The 25,795-nt window shown below is 45.8% G+C and overlaps 1 protein-coding gene across 1 annotated transcript in view; it reads left to right on the top strand.

Annotated features, from left to right (window-relative positions):
• The window catches only part of adissp (adipose secreted signaling protein), a 126,408-nt gene that overhangs the window by 72,088 nt on the left and 28,525 nt on the right, over positions 1-25,795 (top strand). The window contains exon 4 of the mRNA XM_063045139.1: positions 17,084-17,206. Within this exon, the coding sequence (XP_062901209.1) occupies positions 17,084-17,206 (123 nt within the window). The remainder of the gene's footprint in view (positions 1-17,083; positions 17,207-25,795) is intronic.

The following is a 25,795-nucleotide window of genomic DNA, read 5'->3' on the forward strand; positions in this document are numbered from 1 at the left end:
TTGTAAGATGTTTTTGGACATTAGTAATACAAAATAGAGTAAGTTCAGTTCATGAGCGACTGACCCGGCACGAAATGAGTGGCTTTGGGGCCCATGTGTAAGAAAAGATGTGCCGTCATTGGAGAGAATTTAAAGGAGGTTCACAGAAATAATTCTGGGATTGAAAGCCTTGTTACACAAGGACTGTTTGATGGCCTCTACTCACTGGAATTGAGAAGAATGAGGGGTGACCTCATTGAAATCAAATGGTGGAAGGCCTCGATGAGTGGATGTGAAGAAGATGTTTCCGATGGTGGGGTAGTGTAAGATGAGAAGACACAGCCTCAGAATAGGGGGATGTCCATGTAGAGCAGAGATGAGGATGAATTTCTTTCACCAGATAGTGGTGAATCTGTGGAATTTGTTGCCACAGGCAGCTGTGGAGTTCAAGTAGTTGGGTATATTTAAGGAATAGGCTGAAGTGTGGACACGTGGCCAAGTGGTTAGGGCATTGGACTGGCGACCTGAAGGTCGTGAGTTCGAGTCCCAGCCGAGGCAGCGTGTTGTGTCCTTGAGCAAGGCACTTAATCACACTTTGCTCTGTGACGACACTGATGCCAAACTGTATGGGTCCTAATGCCCTTCCCTTGGACAACATTGGTGTCGTGGAGAGGGGAGACTTGCAGCATGGGCAACTGCTGGTCTTCCATACAACCTTGCCCAGGCCTGCGGCCTGGAGAGTGAAGACTTTCCAGCCGCAGATCCATGGTCTCGCAAGACTAACGAATGCCTTTAAAGGCTGAATACTTCTTGATTGGTCAGGGCATGAAGGAATGAGAGGAAAATTGGATCAGCCATGATAATATGGCTGAGTAGACTCAGTGGGCCAAATGGCCCAATTCTGCTCCTTTATCTTATGGTCTTATGGAGACAAGGAACTGCTACACTGCTTCTTGGAGAAATGTGGTTCTAGAACAGCATCTCATACACTATCAATCCTTAGACCCTACCACTCAGAGACTTGAGCTAATATTATTCTGTGATTGTATAGTAAATTCTTGCGGCAGGGTAGAGGTGTGATTCTGCCAAAGGAGGTGTAAAGCATTCCTTCCCTCCACTAACTTGCAGGTCACCCTTGGGCAAGGTACAGCACTTGCTTAGCCTCTCGATCAGGATCACATGAAGCCATGAGAGCAGGTAGTGGATGGTCGTATGAAGAGCTGGCACATATCACAGATCCTGGTTATGCGACCACTGATGCTAGGCAGACCTTCTGTGAAGAATATTGCTAATGGCTGGTGTTACCCATCTTGTAAAGACACTGCCCAGAAGAAGGCAATGGCAAACCACTTATGGAGAAAAATTTGCCAAGAACAATCATAGTCAAAGTCCATGATCACCCCTTGATACGACACAACACATAAATATACGTGCTGTATCGTTACTATGTGTGCTGTGTGGGAGCTAGGTACTGTGTTTTGCACTGTGGTCCAGAGGCTGTTTAGCTGTATACATGTACTGTTGAATGATAATATACTTGAACTTGAACTTCTGGTTCACGTTCGTTAGCCATACTACTGGCAATTTTCCCTCCTGCCCACCCCTCTCCCTTTACTTGTGCTCTAACTTGCCTTTCTGGGCAACTACACTGAAAATTTGATTACAGTCCAGAGGAATTAGCACTGCCAGGAAGCAGCACGGTCCCCAAGCTCTGTTCTCGTCCTGGCGTCTGTCACCACTCTGCATAACAGTGAGGACAGATACTGACTAGCTCTTCCAAATACCGCTTCTCGTGTCAGCAGCAGTCATAATGCCTCAGTCATTTGGCCCTCCCTGGAGAGTGGTGATTGGATAAAATGTCAGCTTTCAGACAGAGTAACTATCTATTTCCACCAAGCGCAAGGATATGCTTGATTTGCAGTAATTTACTTTACTGTCTCTGTCCTCGCCTCAGCTTACAGACCCTGAAACATATCTACATATTTCACATATTGACTTTCCATACAGGCCCCTTTCAAACTGTCAGTGCCGCGTGTCCGTCGAGGTTCTCTAAGACCTGCCAAATATTTTTGCCTTCCTGAGGAAGTAGAGATGCTGATATGTTCCCTTAGCTGTTGATGTGTATATACCAACACAAGCAGTAGAGGCAGACTCAAAGGTAGCAGTGAAATGTGAGCTGGATAAGTAGCTGAAAGGCAAGGATTTGCAGGTGTAGGGAGGCAGGGAGAGTGTGGGCTTTGGTTGTGCAGGTCTCTGGGGTGGAAGCAAGGTATGAAGCTAGTTAGATTAGCTTTATTTCTCCCAAAAGACATAGGAGCAGAATTAGGCCATTTGGCTTATCGAGCCTGCTCCACCATTTCATCATGGCCGATTTGTTTTGCCTCTCAAACTCATTCTCCCGCAGCCTTCCCGTAACCCTTGATGCCCTTACTAATCAAGAACCCATCAACCTCAGTTTTAAATTTACCCAATGATTGGCCTCCATAACCATCTGTGGCAATGAATTCCATAGATTAACCAACCTCTGGGAAAAGAAATTTCTCTTCATCTCTGTTCTAAAGCCCCAGTATTCTGAGGCTGTGCCCTCTGGTCCTAGACTCCCCATCTATAGGAAATATCCTCTCCATATCCACTCTAACTCAGCATTTCAATATTTGATAGATTTCAGTGAGATTCTCTCTAACACCCCCCCCCCCAGGCCCATTTCTTCAGAACTCTAGTGAGTACAGGCCCAGAGCCATCAAATGCTTAACCCTTTCATTCTCGTGAACCTGGGTCTGGACCCTCTCCAGTGCCCACACACCTTAGATAATGTACTGAGACTTCGTAACATACGGTGAAATGTGTCGCTTTGCATCAGCGACCAACAGTCTGAGGATTGTGCTGGGGGCAGCCTGCAAGAGTGGCCATGCGTGAACGTAACACAGTCAGAACTTACTAACCCTAACCCGTAAGTTCAAAGTAAATTTATTATCAAAGTACATATATGTCACCATATACAACCTTGAGATTCATTTTCTTCCGGACATAATAAATCTGTCGAATAATAACCATAACAAAATGAATGAATGACCGCCCAACTTGGGTGTTTAACCAGTCTGCAAAAGACGACAAACTGCAAGTACAAAAGGTAAGTAATAATAATAAATAAATATTGAGAACATGAGATGAAGAGTCCTTGAAAGTGAGTCCATAGGTTGTGGAACATTTCAGTGATGGTGCAAGTGAAGTTATCCCATTTGATTCAAGGACCTGATGGTTCAGAGGTAAAAACAGCTCCTGAACTTGATGGTGCAAGTCCTGAGGCTCATGTACCTTCTTCCTGATGATAGCAACACAAAGGGAGCATGTCCTGGGAGGTGGGGGTCCCTGATGTTGGATACTGCTTTCCTGCGACAGTGTTTCATGTAGATGTGCTCAGTGGTGGGAAGGGCTTTACCTATGATGGACCGGGCCATACCCACTAGGTTTTGGAGGATTTTCCATTCAAGGGCATTGGTGTTTCCAGAAAATATACTCCCCACTCCACATCTGTAGAAGGTTGTTTACAATTTTGGCTGTCATGCAGAATCTTTGCAAACTCCGAAGGAAGTAGAGGTGCTGCCGTGCGTTCTTTCTAATCGCACGACCACCACGTTCTGAGGATTGTGCTGGGGGACAGCCTGCAAGTGTTTTCAGTGCCAACATAACACGATCCTAATTTTCTAATCATAACCCACAAGTCTTTTGAATGTGAGAGAAAACCACAACACCCAGAGGAAATCCATGCTCTTAATTGGAGGCAGTGTAGGTTCAATGGGCTGAATAGCCCCTACTGAGCTAACCATCGTATTTACCTAACTAATATGGGCTGCATTTGAGTACTAAATCCTTGTGTTTGGGACCTTTATAAGTTGCTGCGTGAACTGGAGTCTGTTCATCTTTGGAGTCTCTGCTGTTTGTTCAAGTAGTAATTGCTCCTCCGTTATTTTTTTGCCTCTGCTGAAAGTGCGTTTGTCTGACTTCCCTTGCTTGGCAACAAGGGCTCTCCATCTCTTGGCAGTAGTATTACTGCCTGAAACTCAACCTGGACCTTCCTGTCGACAACTGGCTATCCTGATATTTTGGCTGTCCTTCCCCCTGTCCCTCCCTCTCCCACCCCCCTCCCACTCATCTGCTCTCAAACAAGTTCAGTGAACCTTATTGTGGCGTTTAACTTCTTTGATCACCATTTCCTGCTGGGTCTTCCAGGGTTAAAAACTGATCTTCAGCCTTAGTCCATCATATCCTTGGAGTTCAAACAAAGAATCTATGGTGTTTTGCCAGGTTTACCGAACCAGTGGTGTCGTCATTACGGTTCATAACATTAAAATGCAGTTGATGCTGTCTTTCTAAAGGGAATCGTATTTGATTTGATGAAAGATGCACAAGGTTATAAATTAGTCTTGGCAGGAAAGTTGGAGGGAGATATGGTCAGACTGTACAGGTGCAGGGCCTTCGGCCCCTTGAGTTCACTCCCACCCCTGTCAACACCCATTTATTTTCCTCCAGATTCTCCCATTCACCTGTACACTTGGGGAATGTGAGGCTGATGCACTAATCTCCCAACCTGCATGGCTTTGGGATGTGGGACAGAACCAGAGCAGCCAGAGGAAACCTTGAGCAGCCGGGGGGGGGGATCCTTGAGTGGCCGGGGGGACCTTGAACATTTTTGACGGAGTTTTCAGAACATCAGAGAGTGGAGTGAGTTGGGTGACACTTCAATAAGAGTCCGCAGCGACCTTAACCAGTGATGGAGTTTTTAGAACATCGGAGAGTGGAATGAATTGTGTGGCACTCAATAAGAACCAGCAGTGAGGCGAGGGTCAACTCTTTCTTTTTCATAGAGATTCATTGAGTTAAACAGCATGGAAACCGGCTCTTTGGCTCAACTCATCCGTACGGAGCAGAGTGCCCTTCTGCAGTAATCCCGTTTGCCTGTGTCCAGCCAATATCCCTCTAAACTAGGGGTTCACGTGCCATGGACCCCAGGTTGGAACCCCTGCTTCTAGACCTTTCCTATCCATGTGCCAATCCAAGTGTCTTTTAGGTTGTACCCGCCTCAACTACTTCCTCTGGCAACTCGTTTCATATACCCACTGCCCTCTGTGTGAAAAGTAGCTCTTCAGTTCTCCTTTAAATGTTTCACCTCTCACCTTTCACCTTAAACTCTTGCCCTCTTGCTTTAGACGAGAAGACATAGAAGCAGAATTAGGCCATTCTGCCCATTGGGCTGCTCTACCACTCCATCATGACTGATGTATTATCCCTCTCAACCCCATTCTCCTGCCTTCTCCCCGTAACCTTTGATGCCTTTTCTAAACTTGAACCTTTCAACACTGGGGATGACTCCCTACCTTGGAGAAAAGATTTGTGAAATCTAGCCTGTCTATGCCTCTACCTTAACACCCGTCTCATGATTTTGACAGCCTCTATAAAGACACCCCTCTATCCCCTTCGCTCAAGGGAAAACTGACCCAGCCTATCCGATCTGACTCAAGCCTTCCAGTCCCAACAACATTCAGGTGAACTTTCCCAGCTTCTCCAGTCTAAACACAAGAGATTCTGCAGACGCTAGAAATCCAGAGCAACACACACAAAATGCTGGAGGAACAGCATTTTGTCAGGCAACGTGTATGGAGAGGAATAGATGGTTGGCGTTTTGGGCTGAAAACCTTCATCAGGATTGGAAAGAAAAGGGGATGAAGCCAGAATAAAGGTAAAATTAGGTGGGTGAGTAGGTATGTAGATGGAGGAATGGGGGTGGTGGGAAGCTGGGAGATGATAGGTGGAAAAGGTGAAGGACTGAAGATGCAGGAATCTGACTGGAGAGAAGAGTGGACCATGGGAGAAACAGAAGGAGGCAAGGAAAGAGGGAGGTGATGGACAGGTGAGGTGAAGAGTAGATGTAAGAGGAGAGCCAGAACAGGAAATGAAAAATGGGAGAAGCGGGAGTGGGGGAAAGAAGTTACCAGAAGTTAGAGAAATCAAAGATCCTCACCATTCAGGGCATGCTATCGTCTCACACCGACCAATAGGTAGGAGGTACAGAAGCCTGAAGTTCTACAAAGCCAAGTTCAAAAACAGATACTTCCCTTCAGTCGTTCTGATTGTGAACCAACCTCCGCGGTCAGTGCTAATCACTGTCTCAATATACTGCAACACCATTTTGACCACTTCAAATTATAACAGACTCTTTTTCTGTTCTAATTGTGGTCTTTCTTGTATAATGTTGTATAATTTATGATTGTCTTGTGTCGTTTTTGTCTATGACACTGCTGCAAGTAAGTTTTTCTTTGCACCCCTGCACAGGTGTACTTGTGCAGATAAACTTGACCTCGACCTTGCAGTTAAAGAAGATGCAGTATGATGTGATGCAGGTGCATCGGGGTAGATTGCCAAATCAAGAGGCCTGTCCAAGAGCCCGTGTAATGCTGCATGGGTGGTGTAGTGGTTAGCGTAAAGCTATTACAGAGCCAGCGAACAACAGTCGGGGTTCAAACCCCGTACTGTCTGCGAGGCGTTTGTACATTCTCCCTGTGAGAGTGAGTTTCCTCCTGTGCCCCGGTTCCCTCCCACATTCAGGACGTACGGGTTATGGTTAGTAACTGATGGGTATGCTGTGTTGCCACCAGAAACATGGCAACACTAGCGGGCTGCCAACACATCTTTTGGCTATGTTGGTCGTTTGATGCCAAGTGACACATTTTACTGTATGGTGACAAAAAAAAACTAATCTTTAAATTATTAGCCCCGTAAAATGTATTATACAGCTTAAACATTGTACCTCACTGCTTAGTAAGCCTGAATTACTTAAGTTCAAAGTGCAAATTTCGGCACAAAAAGGATGCGTGTATGAGGAGGATTCGATGACTCTGGACCTGTACTTGCTGGATTTTATAAGAGTGAAGGGGGATCTCATTGCAACGTATCATATATTGAAAGGCCTAGACAGATTGGGCATGGAGAGGATGTTTCCTGAAGGTGGGGAAATCTAGAACCACAGGGCACAGCCTCAGAATAAAAGGACGTCCCTTCAGAACAGACATGAGGAGGAATTTCTTTAGCCAGTCTGGTGAATCTGTGGAATTCATTACCGCAAATGGATGTAGAGGCCAGATCACTGGGTATGTTTAAAGTGGAGGTTGCTAGGTTCTTTATTAGTCAGGGCATCAAAGGTTATGGGAAGAAGACAGGAGAATGGGGTTGAGAAGGAGAATATATAAGCCATGATGGAATGACAGTTATGACTCGATGGAACGAATGGTCTGGTTCTGCTGCTGTGTCTTATTGTCTAAATCACTAAGCAAGGAGACCCCAGATTAGGAATGCCTGGTCTAAATTTATTATCAAAGTACATACTGGATATGACAGTATATGCTACCTTGAGATTCACTGTTTCATGAGTTCAGAACTGCACCTTCCCTGTGCTGATGTTCTGGGTCCTGGTGTGCACAGAGAGCAGCAATGTGGCAGTACACATCACTTAATGAAAGCAATTTAAACAGCTTATACTTTCTATTGCTCGGGAGCTAATTTATAAATTACAGTAAACTGGGAACTGTGTGACGCCTCAGATATTACAATGCAAATGGCATTCTGCCCAGCAGCAATGTAACAAGCTGGTTTTCTCCATCCCATCTGCGGTGTGAATCTAAATGATGGAAAAATAATATAGATTGCTTTACCGAAGGGAAGGCGCTGATCCAAGGGCCTTTTTCATTATTTATGTTCATTTGCTTAACTGGTTTTGATATTGTTTTATTATTGTCACGTGTACCAAGTTATAATGAAACATAAACACGAGGAAGTCTGCAGATGCTGGAAATCCAAAGCGCAACACACACACACACACACACACTCACTCACTCACTCACTCACTCACTCACTCACTCACTCTCACTCACTCTCTCACTCCCTCTCTCTCACACTCTCTCACACACTCTGTTTCTCGCTCTCTCTTACACACTCTCACTCTCACTCTCTCCTGGAGGAACTCAGCACCCATGGGAATGAACAAACAGTCGACTGAGTGGGCTGAAACACTTCTTTGGGACAGGAAAGGAAGGGGGAGGAGAAGGAGGAGAGTTAGAAGGTGACTCGTGAAGCCAGGCGGGTAAGAAAGGTAAACGGCTGGAGATGAAGGAATCTGATGGGAGAGGAGAGTGGACCATTGGAGAAAGAGAAGGAAGAGGGGCACCATGGGGAGGTGATAGGAAGGTGAGAGGAGGCAAGAGGCTAGAGTGTGGATTTGAAGAAGAGGAGAGGGGGAGGGAATTTTTTTACCAGAAGGAGACGTCGACACTCCTGCCATCAGGTTGGAGGCTACCCAGGTAGAATCTACATTGTTGCTGCTCCACCCTGAGGGTAGCCTCATCATGGCACCAGAAGATGTTGCGATGGCAATGGAAATTTCAATGTTTGGCCACTGGTGGATGGACTGGAGGTGCTTGACAGTAGAGGCCTTGGATTAGTAGAGGCATGGCTTAGCTTTCTTGGCCGTGAGATCAATGTGGTTGGACCATCCAGTAATTCCTGCTCCCCTTGCCCCTCTCTCTGCACACTCTAACCCATTGCACCCTCTGTTAACTCATCTCACCTCCTCGTACTCCGCTCACCTGTCCTCCACTCATCGCTATGACCTGCCACTTTTTTGTGAGACTCTCATTACTCTTTTGTGTAGGAAATTCCCTACCTATTTGTTTGACTCCCTCCCCATCCACTGTGTGGGTCTCCTGCCCATTCATGTAACCATCTCTTCCAGCCCCACCCTACCCCACCCAAACCATCGCAACCACACCACCATTCCTCTCTCTCCACCCTTGATAAGGGCCAACAGCCGTGAACGCATCTCACCCAGCCATCCTGTACCTTGGGTTTCTGGGGCCTGATAGGCTGTTCCTGTTGCCTTTTATTTATTGACTGATTGGCGTGCAGCACAGAATAGGCCCTTCTGGCCCTTCGAGTCACGCCAACCAGCAATCCCCCAATTTAATCCTCGCCTGATCACAGGACAATTTACAATGACCAATTAACCTACCAACCGGTGCGTCTTTGGACTGTCGGAGGAAACTAGAGCACCTGGAGGAAACCCACACGAGGAGGACGTACAAACTCCTTACGGGTAACACCGGGAGTTGAACCTGGATCGTCTGCACTGTAAAGCATTGTGCTAACCACTATGCTACTGTGCCCCCCACCCCGAAAAAGGATCTTGCCGCCTTACAGAGGGCCAGCGCTAGCCAATATGGATACCAGCTGAGTCCCTGGGGACCAGACGACCTGTATCACGTGGGTGATAATGAGTGAATAATGGACTATTAGTCTCTGGGACAGAGGTTGTTGCTAGGCAACGGAAAGGCTGGGATGTAGCAGATTGTTTGCAGTATTGCTCTCGGTCATTTAGCTCTATGGGGAAAATCTAATCACTTACAGAAACAGAATCCTGGCCTGCAACTTAATCACTGATCAACAATTTTATGCTGTGCGCTGGCATACTGTGTCCCAGTAGTCACTATCGTAAACCACAGAGACCCTGAAAGTGTGTCCACAGCCACTGAGGCAAGTGCAGCCAGTCCAGGAGCCCGACGGCTGCAAGGCAGCAGCTTCTCCTGAACCTGGCAGTGAGCACCCAGGACCCCTGCACCATCCGCTCGATGGTAACAGCAAAAAGAGAGGGCTGTGGAGCAACAGGCAATCCACTGGAGGAGCTTAGCGGGCTGAGTAGCATCTGTAGTGGCGGAGAAGAATTGTCAATGCTTCAAATCGAAGCCCTGCACTTGGGTAGAATTAACATCATAAAGTAAAACAATGTGGGAACAGGCCCTTTGGGCCTTCTCCTCTGTGCAGACCCAGTGCTCACCTGAGCTCGTCCCATTGGCTTATGTTTTATTTATTTATTTATTGAGATACAGTGTAGAGCCGGCCCTTCGAGCGTTCCGCCCAGCAGTCCCCCGATTTAATGCCAGCCTAATCACAGAACAAGTTACATTTACAAATAAACCTACCAACCGGTACGTCTTTAGATTGTGGGAGGAAACTGGAGTACTGGGGAGAGAGAACTTACAAAACCCTTACAGGCAGCGGTAGGAATTGAACCCGGGTCGCTGGTTTTGTAAAGCGTTGTGCTAACCACTACGCTACCATGTGCCCCAATTTGATCCATATCCTTCTACAAACGTTTGTAAATCTGTCCAGCCATTGTAACAGTATCTGCCTCTAACACTTTCTCTGGTAGCCTGATACACACACCCACCACTCTGAGTGTGAAAAACCTATCCCTGGCTGCTCTTACTCTCTAGTCTTTGACTCCCTTGCTCTGGGGGGGGGGGCGCGGGGAGGGCTAATCTAGGCACAGTGCTGTAGTAATGTTATGTAATGCACGGTACTGCTGCTGCAAAAAATATCAAATTTCATAACATATGTGAGTGACGATAAACCTGATTCTGATATGGGTCTCTTTGTGGACTGAGATTGGGAAGGGGACAGGGAGAGTGTATTCAGGGTTGGGAAAAGGGGAAGAGAGAGGAGAGGGAGTTGGGAGCACAGAGACATTCTGTAATGATCAATAAACCAAATGTTTGGATTCAAATGATGTTGCCTGGCGTACCAGGGCCAAGTGTGTCTATGCCTGCACCTGCACCAGCCCCGCCCTGGCATTCCTTCACTGCCACCTGTCCCACACCCCTCTCACAGTGCTCCACCCTCACCAATCCCAACATCCTTTGCTCCTGCCAGATTTACAAACCCGCTGTTCACTGTATGTTGACAAATACAGTAACATGCAAAAGCCTCCGGGATCCTAGCTGTATATACGTACCTAAGACTTTTGCACGGTACCGTATGTCCCTTATAGTTTTATAGAGATCAACCTCCTGTACATCAGGGAAAAGGTACTGGACTGAGGGCTCTGGCCCTTCATTCCTGGTAACATACTTGTGAAGCAGCACGGTTGTGTTGTGGTTAACATAATGCTTTACAACACCTGCGATCTCAATCTGGGTTCAATTCTGCCGCTGTCTCTACAGAATTTCTACGTTTTCGCCGTGAACACATGGGTTTCCTCCGGGTGCTCTGGGCTCCGCCATATGTTAAGGACGTATGGGTTTGGGTTAATAATTTTGGGCATGGTATGTTGGCACCAGAAGTGTGGCGACACTTGCCCCCCAGAACATCCTCAGACTGTGTTGGTTGTTGATGGAAATGACGCACTTCACTGTGTGTTTCATTGTTTCGATGTACAGGTGAGAAGTAAATCCAATATATCTACAATCTTCCCAACCGTAATCACGTCCTCCATATAACTGGGTGAACACAATTGTACACAGCTGATTGAGGTTCAGTTCCTGCTGCTGTCTGTCAGGAGTTTGTACGTTCTCCTCGTGACCACATAGGTGTCCTCTGGGTCCTTCGGTTACCTCCCACAGTCCAAAGACGTAGGGATTGGTTGTTTGATTGGTCACATGGGTGTTATTGGGTGGTGCAGGCTCATTGTGCTGGAATGGCCTATTACCATGCTTTATCTATCAATTAAATGTAATTAAATACACAAAATATGGTGTCACTGCCTCCTTGTACAACTGTAACGTCACATCCCAACTCCGGGACCCAATGCCCCGACTGACGAAGGCAAGTATGCCAGGTGATCATCTTCACCACACTGTCTGCCTGTGTACTGGCCTTGGAGGCAGTTCAGACAAGCTTCCTCGGGTTAAAATCTGTAAGAAAACTGATTTAAAAATTGTAGGGATCTATTGGAAATCTGAAATACCAGCAGAAAATCTTGAAAGCAGTTCAGGCATCATCTGTAGAAAGAGAAAGAGTTAACAATGCAACTTGGAGATGTCAGATTCCTGGCATGAATGGTTTGCCCTGCAGAGGAGGGTAATGAAGGCTGCTCCTACACTCTCTGATATTTACTGGGATGAGCGGTGACCTCACTGAATTGTGCAAGTTTTCCCAGGGTCAGTTGTTAGGAAGCTAGATGCGAAGCGGATGAATTTCTTGGTAGGGGAAGAGGGGGAGGGAAATTTTTTACTGGAAGAAGAAATTGATATTTATGCCATCGGGTTGGGGGCTACCCAGATGGAATATGAAGTGTCGCTTCTCCACCTTAAGGGTGGCTTCATCAGGGCACAAGAGAAGCCCATGGACAGACGTCGGAATGGGAATGGAAATCGGAATCGGAATTAAAATGTTTGGCCCCTGAGAAGCATCCTATCCCGATCCTTCACAGCTTTCTGTGGCAACTGCCCTGCCCAAGGCAGCATGAAACTGCAGAGCTGACAACACTTCCTAGTCCATCATGCTGAGCAACCTCCCCAGCACTGATTCTATTTACACTTCCCACTGCCTCGGGAAAGCAGCGAACTTAAACAATAATCCCACCCACCCTGTTTGTTCTTCCTTCTCCCACTTCCAGTCGGGCAAAAGATACAAACACTTGACAGCGCGTACCATCAGGCCCAAGGGTGGCTTCTGTTACACCAGTGGTTCCCAACCTGGGGTCCATGGACTCCTTGCTTAATGGTATTGGTATGGCATGATAAAAGTTGGCACCCCCTGTACTGCATTGCTATCTGACTCTTGAAAGAGTATCTCATCTGCTAAAGACCAATTCTTGATCCCCTAATGTACTTTGCCATGGCCTTTGCACTTTATCTGCCTGCCTGCACTGCACTTTCCCTGTAGCTGTAACTCTGTGTAGAGTCATAGAGAAGTGCAGCACATTTACAGGCCCTTCAGCCCATCTACTCAATGCCAAACCATTTAACCTGCCTACTCCCATTGACCTTCACTGGGACTATAGCCCTCTATACCCCTAATATCCATGTACCCATCCAAACTTTTATTAAACGTTGAAATCGAGCTCAAATGCACCACTTGCGCTGACAGCTTGTTCCACACTCTCACGACTCTCTGAATAAAGATGCTTCCCCTCGTGTTCCTCTTAAACTTTTCACTTTTCACCTTTCACCCTTAACCCGTGATATCTGGTTGTAGTCCCACCCAACCTCAGTGGAAAAGGCCTGCTTGCATTTACCCTATCTACACCCTTCATAGTTTTATATAGCTCTATCAAATCTCCTCTCAATCTTCGACGTTCTGAAGAACATAGTCCTCACCTATTCAGTCTTCCATATAACTTGGGACCTGCAGACCTGGCAACATCCTTGTAAATTTTCTCCGTACTCTTTCAACCTTGTTTACATCTTTCCAGTAGGGAGGTGACCAGAACTGCACACAGTACTCTGAATTAGGCCTCATCAATGTCTTAATATAATGTCCCATCTCCTGTACGCAGCACTTTAATTTACGAAGGCCAATATGCCTAAAGCTTTCTTTACAACCTTATTTACCTGTATTCTGTTTTTTTCCCTACCTCAGTGTACTTATTCATGGAATGATCTGTCTGAATGGCACACAAAAAGAAACTTTTCACTGTACTTCGTTTGACAGTAATAATACCAAAATAAAGATTTTTTTTATTTATTTAGTGACACAACGAGGATTAGGCCTTTCTGGCCCTTTGAGACATGCAGTCTTAGCAATCCCCAACTACCTCGATTAGCCCTAACCTAATCACGGGACAATCTTTACAGTGACCATTTAACCTAGTTCAATGTCTTTGAACAATGGGAGAAACCAGGAGTGCCTGAGGAAAACCCACGCATTCCGCGGGGAGGACATACAGAGACTCCTTACAGAGCAGTGCTGGAATTGAACTCAGACGTACCAAGCTGCAATGGCATTGCACTAACCGCTACCTTGCCATGACGCCCCTCTTGTGCAATACACACAAAATGCTGGAGGAGCTCAGCAAGCCAGGCAGCCTCTATGGAAGAACTCGGGTTGAAGGGGCAACAGCTCATATTACATCTGAATTGCCTCCAGCCTGATAGCATGAGCATCAATTTCTCCAACTTCTGGTAATTTTCCCCCTCTCCCCTTCCGCCTTCTCTTTTTCCATTCCATATTATGGCTTCTGTCTTGCCCCCTCTCCTCACCTGCCAATCACCTCCTTCTTTTTTTCTCCAATGGTCCACTCTCCTCTCCCAACAGGTTCGTTCTTCTTCAGTCCTTTTTTTTTGCCTATCCACTCACAGCTTCTTACTTCATACCCCACCCAACTTCCCCCTCATCTGGTTTCACCTATCACCTGCCAGCTTGTCCTCTTTTCCCTCTCTCACCACCTTATTCTGGCGTCTTCCTCCTTCCTTTCCAGTTCTGGTGTAGGGTCTCAGCCTGAAACATTGAATGGGTGCTGCCTGACCTGCTGAGTTCCTCCAGCGTTTTGTGTGTGGTGCTCAACACTTACTTATTGAGATATAGCGCAGAGTTGGCCCTTTCAGTCCTTCGAGCCGTGTCACCCAGGAGCCCCCGATTTCACCTTATAGCCCAATCACGGGAGGATTTACAGTGGCCAGTTAACCTTCCAACCGGTACATCCTTGGAGTGTCGGAGGAAATCCACATGGTCAAGGGGAGAATGCAAAAACTCCATGCAACATTCACAAAATGCTGGAGGAACTCAGCAGGTCTGCCAGCATCTCTGGAAATGAATAAACAGTCAAAGTTTTGGGCTGAGACCCTTCTTGAACCCACTCCAGTTTCAGCACATCCTTTCAAAGATAAGGGACCCAAAACTGCTCATAATACTACAAGTGATTCCTCCCTAGTGCTTTATAAAGCTTCAACATTGAGTCCTTGCTTTTATGTTCTAGTTCTTTTGAGATGAATGCTAACTTTTCTAGTTGCCTTCTGTTGGTTTTTAAAAGCTTCCCAATCTTCTTACTTCCAACTAATCTTTACAACTAATATGCTTTGGCTTTTATGTTGGCTTTGACTTCTCTTGCTTGCCATGGTTATCTCATTTTTCCTTTAGAATACTTCTTCCCCTTTGGGATGTACATGTCCAGTGCCTTCCGAAGTGCTTTCAGAAATTCCAGCCATTGCTGCTCTATCGTCATTCCTGCCAGTGTTCTTTCCCAATCAATTTTGGCCACCTCCTCTCTACTGCCTCTGTAATACCGATACATCTAACTTTAGCTTCTCCTTCTCAGGTTTCAGGATGAATTTGATCATGTTATGATCACTTGCCTCTCAGGGTTCTTGTACCTTTTACCTTAGCTTGCTAATTAATTCTGGTCCATTGCACAACATCCAATCCAGAATTGCTGATCCTCTAGTGGGCTCAACCTCCAGCTTCTCAAAAAAAAGTCACCTCATAGGTACTCTAGAAATTCCCCTCCTGTAATCCAGCACCACCCTGATTTTCCTGATTCACCTGCATATTGAAGTTCCCCCCATGACTATTGTAACATTGCCCTTTTGGCATACATTTTCTATCTCCCATTGCAATTTGTAGTCCACATCCTACAAATACATATACAGTATTTGTATACAACTCCCATCTGGGTCTTTTTACCCTTGCCGTTCCTTAGCTCTTTCCACAATGATTCAACACCTTCCGAACCTATGTCACCTCTTTCTAATGATTTGATTTCGTTTTTTACAAACAGAGCAAAACCGCCCCCTCTGCTTTCTTGCCTATCCGTTCGATACAATGTGTATCCTTGGACATTAAGCTCCCAGCAATAATCTTTCTGCTGTGATTCTGTGATGCCTACAGCATAATACCTCCCAATCTGCGACTGTGCTGCAAGTTCATCTACCTTGTTCCGTATACTGCGTCTTCAGATACAAAACCTCCCGTCCTGTGGTCACCCTTTTCAATTTTGTCGCATCATGCTCGAACTGTTGATTCCTAACTTTGAGGTCTTACCAACATCTGGTTCCATAACCTCTCCACCAACTGTTCTGGCATTCTGGTTCCCATTCCCATCCCCATCCCACTCCAGTTCAGGTGCAAATCGTCCCTTTTGTACAGGTCCCACCTTCCCTGGAAGAGAGCCCAATGATCCAAGAATCTTATGCCTTCCCTCCCTCCAACAACAACTCCTTAGCCACGCATTAAACTGTATACTCTTCCGAGTTCTGACTTCGCAAGCGCGTGGCACAGGTAACAATCCTGGGATCACAACCCTGGAGGTCCTCCCCTTTAACTTAAGCACCTAACTCCCTGAACTCCCTATGCAGAACCTTATCACTCGCCTGCCCATGTCATTGGACCTACATGGACTACGACTTCTGGCTGTTCACCCCCCACTTGAGAATGCTGAGGACTCGACACGAGATATCCCAGACCCTGGCACCTGGGAGGCAACATCGCATTCAGGAATCTTGTTCTCGCCCACAGAGCCTCCTGTCTGTTCCCCTAACTAATGAACCCCTTATCACCACAGCTCGCCTCTTCTTCCCCCTTCCCCTCTGAGTCACAGAGACAGACTCAGTGCCAGAGACCTGACCACTGTGACCTTCCTCTGTTAGCTCATCTTCACCCCCTGAAAATATCCAAAGTTGAGGGTCCTGTTGTTGAGGGTGATGGCCACAAGGGTACTCTGTACTGGCTCTTTAACCCCTTTCCCCTTCCTGACTCAGCCAGTTTCCTGTGTCCTGCACCTTGGGTTTAACTTACTCTTTATATGTCCTATCTGTCACCCCTTCAGCCTCCCGAATGATCGGGAGTTCGTCCAGCTGCAGCTGGATGCACTTCTCGCAGTTGTGGATATTGGAGGTCTCCCTGCCTTCCCACATCCCGCAAGAGGAGCATTCCACTATCCCGCTTGTCATCTCTGCCTAGCTGAGCAGATGTAAAGAAAAGAAGGAAAAAAAAACGAGCTTTTCTTTCCCTGAGTGAAGTCTCTCCTTGCTGAAGCCTTGAAGAGCGAAAACCTTAAGGTCACCGTTCTATGTCCACTCAGACGACGGCCACTGTACTTGCCCCTGCCTTCCATTAATTAGCTCTTAGTAATTAGTCCCAAACGCCAATTGGCCACTGGTCAAAGCTCTGTGGCACTGCCGCGGATTCTCCTGTCTTTTATCCTAGTTTTAAATGGTCATATGGTCAACTGATGGGCTCTGTCTTTCTTATGATCTTGAAGGCTGTACCAGTGCAAGGTATTGTTGCTGAGATTTGATGTCGCCAGGTGCCATGAACAAGTAACAGCCTCTTGTCCACCCCGCAGGTCACCAATTGAAGTGTGAGTACAGTGCCCACAAGGAAGGCGTGATCAAGGAGGAAATGGTGATCACCAGCGAGATCAAGGACAACGCCTCAGTGAAGGTGACGTTCCAGGCCAGAGTGCTGGGTAAGTGTGCTTTTGGGGGCGGCGGGGAGGGAGTCCCCTTGCTTCTCCCTGAATTTGGACATTCCTGGTTGTCACTTGGTGCACTTTATTTTTTGAAGTGGTTCTCCAGCTGTGAAAGGAAGCGTTGATTAACAATACATACAAAATGCTGGAGGAGCTCTGCAAGACGTTGGGCCCAAAACATTGACTGTATTTTCCAGCCGCAGATGCTGCCTGACTCGCTAAGTTCCGCCGCCGTTTTGCATCAAGTTCACTGACGTCTGTCATGAAATTTGTTGTTTTGCAGCTGCGGTACATTGCTGTACATAAAGATTACCACAGATTGCAACTAATTTTTTTTAAAATAGCGCAAAAAGATAAAGGTATATTCATGGGCTCATGGGCTCATTCAGAAATCGGACAGTAGACAGGAAGATGGTGTTCAGGCTCCTGTGCCCTCCTCCATGATGAGGGTAATGAAAAGAGGGCATGTCTGGATGGTGAGGGTCGTTCATGGTGAATACTACCTTCTGGAGACCCATCGTAAATTGGGAGACTCGCTACTTCAAGCTTCTGCACTCCATCGGCCAAAAGCAGAACTTCCCGCTGGCCAAAAATTTTAATTCCCATTCCGTTTCCTGGTTTGGTATATCAGTCCATGGCCTTACGGTGGAGGAGCAACACCTTGTCTTCTGTCTGGGTAGCCTCCAACCTGATGGCAAAAATATTGATTTCTCCTTCTAGTAAAGAAAAAATTCCCTCCCCCTCCGCTCTTCTCCTATTCCCCACTTCTGCCTATCACCTTCCTCCTTCCCTTTCTCTCATGGTCCACTCTCCTCTCCTATCAGATTCCTTTTTCTCCAGCCCTTTACTACTCCTCCCCAGCTGGCTTCACTTACCATTTTCTAGAAATCCTTCTCCCACCTCTCCCCCCCACCTTTTCATTCCGATGTCTTCCCCCTTCCTTCCCAGTCTTGAAGTAGGGTCTTGCCCTGAAACGCTGACTGTTTATTCATTTCCATAGATGCCCGCCTGACCTGCTGAGTTCCTCCAGCATTTTGTGCATGTTGTTTCTTGACTTTGACTTTACTCGTTCTGGGTTGCAAATGGCTATTGTAAAATCTGAACTAAATGCTTCAAAGAACACCATGGTAACCTCGTGATTAGGGTCAGAATCAGATTTAATATCACTGGCATACGTCATGGAATTTGGTAACTTTGTGGCAGCAATACAATGAAATACATGATAAATAAATACAGAGAAAAATCCTAAGTTACGAGGGCTGATTGATAAGTTCATGGCCTAAGGTAGAAGGAGTCCATTTTAGAAAACCTAGTACATTTATTTTTCCTACATTTACACACTTAGTCCAGCGGTCGTGGAGCATACGGATCCCTTCTTTGTAGAAGTCAGCATCTTGGACCTCCAGAAAGTGGTCCACAGCAGGGGTGATTGATAAGTTTGTGGCCTACAGTAAAAGGAGATGAGTTAAACAGCTGTCGTTACGTGCACATGCAGTTCAACTCTTTGAGTGATTATGCAGGAAGTTTGAAGTTAGTAACTCATCTCCTTCTACCTTAGGCCACAAACTTATCAATCACCCCTGCAGTGGACCACTTTCTGGAGGTCCAAGATGCTGACTTCTACAAAGAAGGGATCCGTGTGCTCTACGTCCGCTGGACTAAGTGTGTAAATGTAGGAGGAGGACTATGTTGAAAATAAATGTGCTAGGTTTTCTAAAATTGACTCCTTCTATCTTAGGCCACGAACTTATCAACCACCCTTTGTATATTAACTGTATGTCTATTAAGTAGTTAAGTTAAAAGAAGTAATGCAAAATATCAGAAATAAAATGTAGTGAGGTAGTGTTTATGGGTTCAATGTCAATCTAGGAATGGAATGGCGGAGGGGAAGGAGCTGTTCCTGAATCGCTGCTTTTTGCACCTCCTTCCCGACAGTAACAGGGTGAGGAGGGCCTGCCCTGGGTGGTGGCAATCCTGAATGATGAATGCTGCCTTCCTAAGGCACCACTCCTTGAAGATGTCGTGGATACTACAGAGGCTGGTACCCATGATGGAGATGACTTAACTTTACAGGTTTCTGCAACTTACTTCGATCTTGTACAGGAGCCCCCCCCTAACCCTCCTCCCTCCCGTGCCAGACGATGATGCCCCCAGTCAGAATGCTTTCCATGGTACCTCTGTAGAAGTTTGAATGTCCTAGCTGACAAACCAAATCTCCTTAAACTCCTAGTGAAGTATAGCCACTATCTTGCCTTTTAGACAGCCGCATCAATATGTTGGGTGCAGGTAAGGTCCTCAGAGATACTGACATCCAGGAACTAGAAATTGCTCAATCTCTCCATAATCGTGATCCTATCACAATGTGGGGTGTTCTAGAGTTTCGAGTTCCATTCCTGTGCCATCTCTAAGGAGTTTGAATGTTCTCCCCATGAGCTATGTAGGTTTCCTCCTTCAGTCCAAAGACATACTGGTTAGTTGGTTAATTGGTCATCGTAAATGATTAGGCCAGTGTTAAATAAGTGGGTTGCCGGGGGCGGTGGGGGGGGGTTGCTGCTTGTTGGGCCGAAAAGGCCTGAATGCTCTGAATCTCTAAATAAATAAATTAAATTAAATCCCAAGTTTCAATTACGAAGGGGCAAGTGTTTGCATTGTTTCAACTCTTCGAGTGATACTGTCCCGTCACCACATAACCCATGTGATCTATAGAACTGTTTCCACTTGCCAGTTGCCGTGGTTGCAGTCGTGCAGAATGTAGAGTTTAGTTCACAGCTGTTTCACCGCCTTATTCTATGCACTTTTTTTTCATAGTGTGCGGTGTCTCAATGGTTTGTGACAGAGCTGCTGGAATTCAGATGGCTGTGGATGCCAAATCATTGGGTATATTAACAGCGAAGGTTGATAGGCTTTTAATCAGTAAAGGAGAAGGTAGGGGAATGGGGTTGAGAGCTACAGAAATGTTAATGGAAGCTCCAAAGACCTTTGGCCCAGGGCAGAGGATTCTGGCTTTTTGGCAAACTGTGGCACCTGCAAATCATCCCCCCCCCCCCCACCCGCCCGCCCAGTCAGGGTCATGTGAAGCCATGGGAGCAGGTGGTGGATGGTCATATGAGCAGCTGGTGCTTATGACAAGTCCTGGTTATGTGACCACTGACATCAGGCAGACAATCTCTGATGATGATTAATAACGGCTGGGGTCACCCGTCTTGTAAAGACACTGCCCAGAAGAAGGCAATGGCAAGCCACTTCTGTAGAAATAATTGCCAAGAACAATCATGGTCATGAGACCATGATTGCCCACATCATACGACATGGCACATGATGACGATGATTGCAATGTACTGCTATCGCAACACAACATATTTCGCAACATGTGCCAGTGATATAAAACCTGATTCTGAAACTGGCTTTTCAGTCCACCATGTCTGTGCCAACCAGGATGCCCATCTAACTTAGTCCCATTTTCCCATGTTTGGCCCATAACTTCTTAACATTTCCTGTCCATGTTCCTACCCAAATGTCCTTTACATGTATGAAGTGTCAGGGAGGGGTAGCACCTCTGGTGGGGGAACATGTCGCGTCCTTTTCAGGGCGGTTAGTCCACCTTTGGTCCCCACCTGCCACTCAGCTCTCACCTGTGGCTCCCCGTAGCTGTTTGCATGTGACAGCGGCCACACCCCGGGCAATGGCTTCGACAAGCCGGCTAAACCAGGTGAGGGTAGCCGACGGGTCTCGAACCCTCGGTGTGATAGGGAGTTGTCTATCCCAGCATGTGAAGACAGATTCCGGCAGATTGGGTGGACGAGACCAATGGGAGGTCCAATGGTCAAGAAGGCGGTCTCTGCAAGCGTCGTGGAACGTGTAGAGCAGGACAAGACACAGAAGACATCCTAGTCATCCACTGCGCCTAGTCCCATCTCCAGCCGTCTCGACTCTTGTCTTGCCACTGGATCCAGAGGGGAATTGGGAAGAGAGAGTGAGGCTGACGCTGCGCAACTCTCCCTCACTTAAATCCAAGTCAAGTGCTGGTCTTGACACCAACATGGTGTCGAGGTCTTCATTGACGACGACGATGGACGAACAACATGTGAAAGACGTGGCCTTCCTCTGGGTGCGCCGGTTTCTCCCACATTCCAGAGATATACCGGTTAGTAGGTGAATTGGTCATTGTAAATTGTCCTGAAATTAGGCTGGGATTACATAGCTGGGTTGCTGGGCAATGCGGTTTATTGGGCCGAAGGGCCACTCTAACTTCAAATAATATAAAATTACTGTATCTGCCTCGACCACTTCCTCTGGCAGCTCAATCCACATTGCGTGCAGTTGCCTCTCACCTTGAGTTTTTGATTCCCTTTCCCTGGGATAATGACTGTGTGTGTTTTCCCGCTTTGATTTTATTCCTTAAGATCAGCCCTCAGTCTCCTTCACTCCAAGGAACAAAGACCAGCTCAGATCCTCAAGCAATCTGGAAATAATTCGGAAAATATGAAGCTTGGGTTGGTTGGTTTGAGTTGTTCTCTGATCTTGGCAATTTACTTGCAATCATTTCATCACCATATAAGGCAACATTGTTAATTGTGTTGTGTCCTCCGAATGCTTGGTCGCTACCCATAAACATCGAGAGAGGCATAAATTCAGTTGTGCATCAGTGAAAGTCGTGGCACAAATAAACACTCGGCATGCAAGAGAATTCCTAGAAGTGTGATTTCTGCGAACCATTCAGTTAACAGACAAGTAGGCTTCAATCCTATTTACCTGCAAAGGTTCACCACAAAATTTAGCGTCAGAAGTTTGCAAAGGAACATCTAAACAAGCCTGATGCATTTTGGAAGCAAGTCCTGTGGACTGATGAAGTTAAAAATAGAACTTTTTGGCTGCAATGAGCAAAAGTATGTTTGGAGAAAAAAGGATGCAGAATTTCATGAAAAGAACACCTCTCCAACTGTTAAGCACGGGGGTGGATCGATCATGCTTTGGGCTTGTGTTGCAGCCAGTGGCACGGGGAACATTTCACTGGTAGAGGGAAGAATGAATTCAATTAAATACCTGCAAATTCTGGAAGCAAACATCACATCGTCTGTAAAAAAAAAAAGCTGAAGATGAAAAGAGGATGGCTTCTACAACAGGATAATGATCCTAAACACACCTCAAAATCCACAATGGACTACCTCAAGAGGTACAAGCTGAAGGTTTTGCCATGGCCCTCACAGTCCCCCAACCTAAACATCATCGAGAATCTGTGGATAGACCTCAAAAGAGCAGTGCATGCAAGACGGCCCAAGAATCTCACAGAACTAGAAGCCTTTTGCAAGGGAGAATGGGTGAAAATCCCTCAAACAAGAATTGAAAGACTCTTAGCTGGCTACAGAAAGCATTTACAAGCTGTGAGACTTGCCAAAGGGGGTGTTACTAAGTACTGACCATGCAGGGTGCCCAAACTTTTGCTTCGGGCCCTTTTCCTTTTTTGTTATTTTGAAACTGTAAAAGATGGAAATTAAAAAAGTAATTTTGCTTTAAATATTAAAGAAATGTGTCATCTTTAACTTTATTTCTTTTGGAAATCAGGTCACCTTTTACTCGCTTAGCTATTCACAGTAACAGAAATTTTGACCAGAGGTGCCTAAACCTTTGCGTGCCACTGTATGAGCCAATGCAGGCAAACTTCCAGACAACGCATGAAGTTCACCACACAACCAATCAGCTATGAGATTTCATCCCCACGTCACAACTGAGTTTTCAGAAATGACGACCGATCAGCTGATTGAAAAGTATATAAAGGCCAAGAATTCAGAGGACGCACCACAATTAGCAGTGCGCTCCTTGTATGGTGATGAAACATTTGCAAGTAAATTGCCAAGATTGGAGAACAACTCAACCCAAGCATTCCTGTAAATCTTTTTTGTCTTCTTTCCAGCTTAATGCTATGTTTGGTTAATCTGTAGCAGATTAACCAAAACCTTGAGTTCTTTGGTCCTATGGTGCCAGAGAGCCAAAAGTTTAGAGTGGGATTTTCAAAAGACCTAGATGACTGCAGGCACATATTTACTCGGAGGAAAATCTGGAACGTGTAAGAAGCTAGGAGAGTCTTCTAGAAGAGTAGGGATCCCAGGGCCTTGTGAAGCTGGAAGAGGTGATCAAGGGAAGAAAGAGCAAAATTATATTAGGAAGTTGGAAAATGAATATGAGAATTTTAAAATCAAGCTGTTGAATTGGAAATGTTCGCAGTTGGAATGAGTTAGGAGATTGGACATGTTCAGGGAAATTTGGATGGGCTTGAGTGTTTGAGAGGGTAAAAAAATATTGGCAATCGCCTCTGATCTGGGCCAACATTTACGTGCCGGGCGGCACCTAATTAATTAGCTTACTTATTTTGGCTTTTTTTCTTAAAGATGTGCTGGGTGCCTCCCGGCTACCGCTGCATTCTCTGGGAATCGGTATCTTTCCGCGGCCTGGGGGTTGGGGTGGTGGGACACAGGGGTGTCATCTCATCGTCAATCAGGGCACGCAGGCCATCTTCTTCTATGCCTGCCCACCTCGATGTCAAAGATCGAGGTTCGTTGTCTGCTGAAGGCTTGCTTGACTGCTTATCCTCGCGCATTTTTCTATCATACAGTTCTTTGTAAGAACTCAAACCATCTTGCAAATATGCACTAAACCGACGTACCCTTTCAAAATTAAAGTCGTACTTTATCATTGCAGTGAAAATCTCACGCAGTTGCATCATGTTCAGTTCCTGGACGACTTCACTTTCGCTACTGCATTCGGTTTCGATTGTTATTCTTTCCTCTTCCAATTGCATCAGCTCTTCATCTATCAGTTCTTGGTCATGGGATGCCAAAACCTCTTCAACATCATCTTCGTCAACTTCCACAAGCCAAACTCACTTTGTCCTTACTTTGTTCACCACAATCAAAACGCTTAATTATGTCTAGTTTTACGCTAAGTATAACACCCTTACGAGCTCTTTTAGGCTTTTCCGATACCTTAGAACTCATCTTGCAAACGGCTGCTCACAGGCACGTGTTTAAGCAATGCCAGCTAGAATGCAGTTCCGAATCCGGGGGAGAGCGGCTGCTGTGGGCGCGCGCTGCCTTTTCTCGTAACAGTGAGAACACCTTCTGTTAGCGAAAACAGGTAACTAATGTAGGTCTTTCGTAACAGTGAGGTTTCGTAAAGTGAACGTTCGAAAAGCGGGGGACACTTGTATATCATTTCCTGGCAGAGCCACCTTATATAGAGACACTCCAGACCTATGTCACTTTACGGACATACAATCTATCTACCTGTATTAGCTATATTATGTATTTATATTTATTGTGTTTTTTATTCTTGTGCTCTTTTTCTTATTGTGTTTTTTGTGCTGCATTGGATCTGGAGTATTATTTCATTCTCCTTTATGCTTGTGTACTGGAAATGACATTAAACAATCTTGAATTTTGAAGGCACCTTTATATCAGTGACCTGCAGAGAGATGGAGGCTTGACTGCACCATAATCAACTGCAGGCTTCTCTCAGATTGTCCTTTAGTAAGACCATAAGACATAGGAACAGAATTAGGCAATTTGTAACAATTATTTTGTTCTCCTTTACCCTTGTGAACTGGAGATGACATTAAACAATTCTGAATCTGTGGGAGGCAAGTGCAGAAATTGCCAGGGCCCCAACAGAGATACTGAAGTCATTCTTGGCGACAGTCAAGTTTATTGTCGTTTAACTATATATACATGTATACCGTCAAAAGGGACAACGTTTCTCCAAAACCAAGCTGTAAAGCACACTAGGACAAATAACACACAATAACGTATGAAAGTCAGGGTGAAATGTACAGATAGATTACACATAAATAAACAAAAGTGCATAAATTAAATATTGTAAGGTATAGAACAGATTAACCAGTGACACTTTGAATGTGATGTGGCAGGGAGTTCAGAAACCTAATTTAGAGCTGGAGTAACAATTATTTTATTCTCCTTTACAATTGTATAATATAGATGGCATTAAACATTACAGGGGTCTGACTCAAAATATTAACAATTCCTTCCCCCTCCCCCACCCCAATAGATCCTCCAGCAGGTCGTTCAGTGCCCCAGAACACTGGTTAAAGTAGTCCAGTAACCTTGCTGGACTAGTAATACATCATGTTGGCCCCACCATGGAAGTTGCTGTGTTTATCTGGTTGATAGTAGGCTGACCAAATACGGAGGCATCTTTTCACTCTGTTGTGTCTCAATACACAAGACTCTAACCTACAGGACCAGCTCCAGATAAACGACTCAAGTTACAAAGGAGCCTGCAGCCTAGCCCAGGGGCACTCGTAACGGGTGCCAAATATGCTTGCGTTGTCACTGACTCGATTACATAACAAAATCTCATTTACTGAAATTGGTTTCCATAGCTTAATACTCTTGACGACCACATCCATATTCCAATCTAATTGTCTCCATTGGCGAGCTGACTTCATTATTCTTCCGTTATTGCTAGTTCCTTGGATTTGATTCAGATTTTGATTTATTTATCACATGTAGATCAAAGCCTACGGTGTAATGTGTTGTTTGTGTTAACAACCAACACACCCGAGGATGTGCTAGG

This window comes from Mobula hypostoma, chromosome 4 (assembly GCF_963921235.1).
Source record: "Mobula hypostoma chromosome 4, sMobHyp1.1, whole genome shotgun sequence".
NCBI classification, from domain to species: domain Eukaryota; kingdom Metazoa; phylum Chordata; class Chondrichthyes; order Myliobatiformes; family Myliobatidae; genus Mobula; species Mobula hypostoma.